At 49.0% G+C, this 2,747-nt stretch overlaps 1 protein-coding gene across 1 annotated transcript; it reads left to right on the top strand.

The window, feature by feature from the left end:
- Nucleotides 1–2,132: 2,132 nt before the first annotated feature.
- On the top strand, nucleotides 2,133–2,471 carry Pmar_PMAR019613 (histone 2B variant 2, putative; the record flags this gene model as incomplete). The annotated part of the gene is made up of 1 exon (XM_002785088.1): nucleotides 2,133–2,471. One exon carries the CDS (start codon nucleotides 2,133–2,135, stop codon nucleotides 2,469–2,471), a length of 339 nt encoding a protein of 112 aa, XP_002785134.1.
- Between the last annotated feature and the right edge of the window lie 276 nt (nucleotides 2,472–2,747).

Consider the following 2,747-nt stretch of genomic DNA (forward strand, 5'->3'; position numbering starts at 1 on the left):
TGTTCTGATACAGTTCAAGTATACACCCAGATTCTTTGAACTATAGAGTGGAGAAGCGTGGACGGAATTTGACCGTCAATGTCAGCGATTGCTAAACTTCGGTGTCTCGAATATCATATCCATGGCTATTCCCATACAGTTCAAGCATACACCCAGATTCTGTGAACTAAAAAATGGGGAAGCGTGGACGGAATTTGACCGTCAATGTCGACGATTGTTGAACTTCGGTGTCTCGAATATCATATCCGTGGGTGTTCTGATACAGTTCAAGTATACACCCAGATTCTGTGAACTAAAGAATTGGGGAGCGTGGACGGAATTTGACCGTCAATGTCAGCGATTGCTGAACTTCGGTGTCTCGAATATCATATCCATGGCTATTCCCATACAGTTCAAGCATACACCGAGATTCTGTGAACTAAAGAATGGGGGAGCGTGGACGGAATTTGACCGTCAGTGTCGACGATTATTGAACTTCGGTGTCTCGAATATCATATCCATGGCTATTCCCACACAGTTCAAGTATACACCCAGATTCTGTGGACTATAGAGTCGGGGAGCGTGGACGGAATTTGACCGTCAATGTCAGCGATTGCTGAACTTCGATGTCTCAAATATCATATCCGTTGCTATTCTGATACAGTTCAAGCATACACCCAGATTCTGTGAACTAAAGAATTGGGGAGCGTGGACGGAACTTGACCGTCAATGTCAGCGATTGCTGAACTTCGGTGTCTCGAATATCATATCCATGGCTATTCCCATACAGTTCAAGTATACACCCAGATTCCGTGAACTATAGAGTGGGGGAGCGTGCACGGAATTGGACCGTCAATGTCAGCGATTGCTGAACTTCGGTGTCTCGAATATCATATCCATGGCTATCCCCATACAGTTCAAGTATACACCCAGATTCTTTGAACTATAGAGTGGAGGAGTGTGGACGGAATTTGACCGTCAATGTCAGCGATTGCTGAACTTCGGTGTCTCGAATATCATATCCATGGCTATTCCCATACACTTCAAGCATACACCCAGATTCTATGAACTAAAGAATGGGGAAGCGTGAACGGAATTTGACCGTCAATGTCGACGATTGTTGAACTTCGGTGTCTCGAATATCATATCCGTGGATGTTCTGATACAGTTCAAGTATACACCCAGATTCTGTGAACTATAGAGTGGAGGAGCGTGGACGGAATTTGACCGTCAATGTCAGCGATTGCTGAACTTCGGTGTCTCGAATATCATATCCGTGGGCTTTCGGGTTCTTGGACAGTGGAAGAACGCGAAGCTAATTTTTGTCGGTCCGCCTTCGGCGGACAACGACCACCGTGGCGGCGACTTAGTCACACTTCGCAAAGCGGACTTCGCATACCATGCGAGTTGCCCCTTCGAGGCTCGACGGGACTCGACCGAGGCTCGCAGGGAAGTAAGAAATTGTGAAACTCGACCGAGCTCGACCGAAAAACGAGTCGAGCTTCGAGGCTCGGCTGAGCCGAGCCTCGACTTTGAGCTATGCACCAAACAATGAAAAGAGAGCTTAGCTCCACCCCTCGCCATCTTTAGAGATGGGAGGGGCCCCAGGGACTGACTCAGTCCGACTGAGCACCCCGATGCATGCCGGCCCAGATCTCTCAAATGGATCGGGCCCTCCTCGCGCACCCTCCGGGATGTCGACTGGCGCAGGAGTGGTGGGAATCCAATACCAGGATCCCCCGGCACCTGGGTTGTCTCCTCATGACGTTAACTAGTGGTGATCATACCACAGTGCCGCCCCATCAATAGAGTCTAGCTGAGAGTCAAGCCTGGAAAGGAGTTGCCAAGGAGTGGATGGCCCGGAGGACCGAAGCTTGAAGCCAGGGCGGCAGCACAGAAGCAGTGAGCACCAATGCTGTCCCCTTACCTCGAGTTGGCTCGGTGAGCCGTAAAACGCCCAGCGGTCCGCCTGCCGAAGACCGACCCAAGCGAGTAGAGCGGCGGCCAGCTGATGAAGTCTGACCGCTCAGCACTTGCCCCGGCTCGCAGAATAAGACAGATTAAGACGATTTGTTGTTTTGCATGGCTGGGTGTATCATGTTATTGTGATAATTGACTTTTCCGAAAAAAAAGTAAAATACTCTCAGTTTAACATGGCTCCGAAAACCACTACCGCAACTAAGCCTGCTACCGATAGAAAGCGCAGAGCTGGTAGGAAGGAGACTTTCAACAGCTATATTTTCAAGGTGTTGAAGCAAGTGCATCCTAAGACTGGTATATCCAAGAAGAGCATGATGATCATGAACTCCTTGGTGAGCGACACCTTCGACCGAATAGTCTCCGAGGCTGGGCGACTTTGCAAGTATAGCAATAAAGGAACTCTGTCTAGCCGCGAGATTCAGACTGCGATTCGCCTGGTTCTTCCAGGTGAACTCGCTAAGCACGCTGTTAGCGAGGGAACCAAAGCAGTGACCAAGTTCACTTCCGCCTAAGGTCCGCTGGCAGTTGTGACCATTTCAAGGCGTTTCTCGACGCCATCTTTCTAACCGTATGCAGGAGTTTGTCGTTTCTCAATCAGGTGTTTTTCCTGTTTGTTTTACCGCTGTTTTACCATATTTGTTTCAGAACATGCATTCGGTAGTTTCTTCGAAGACTCGGGTTCGTTAAGCACTCTAACGTCAATTAGCATTCCGCGATGACTGTCAAAACTAGCATTAAATCTGGAGCTCATCCCAACTATTCTGCTATGGTCAAGCAGGCCCTCACCA

The sequence above is a fragment of the Perkinsus marinus genome (genome assembly GCF_000006405.1).
Source record: "Perkinsus marinus ATCC 50983 genomic scaffold scf_1104296934020, whole genome shotgun sequence".
Taxonomy (NCBI): Eukaryota; Perkinsozoa; order Perkinsida; family Perkinsidae; genus Perkinsus; species Perkinsus marinus.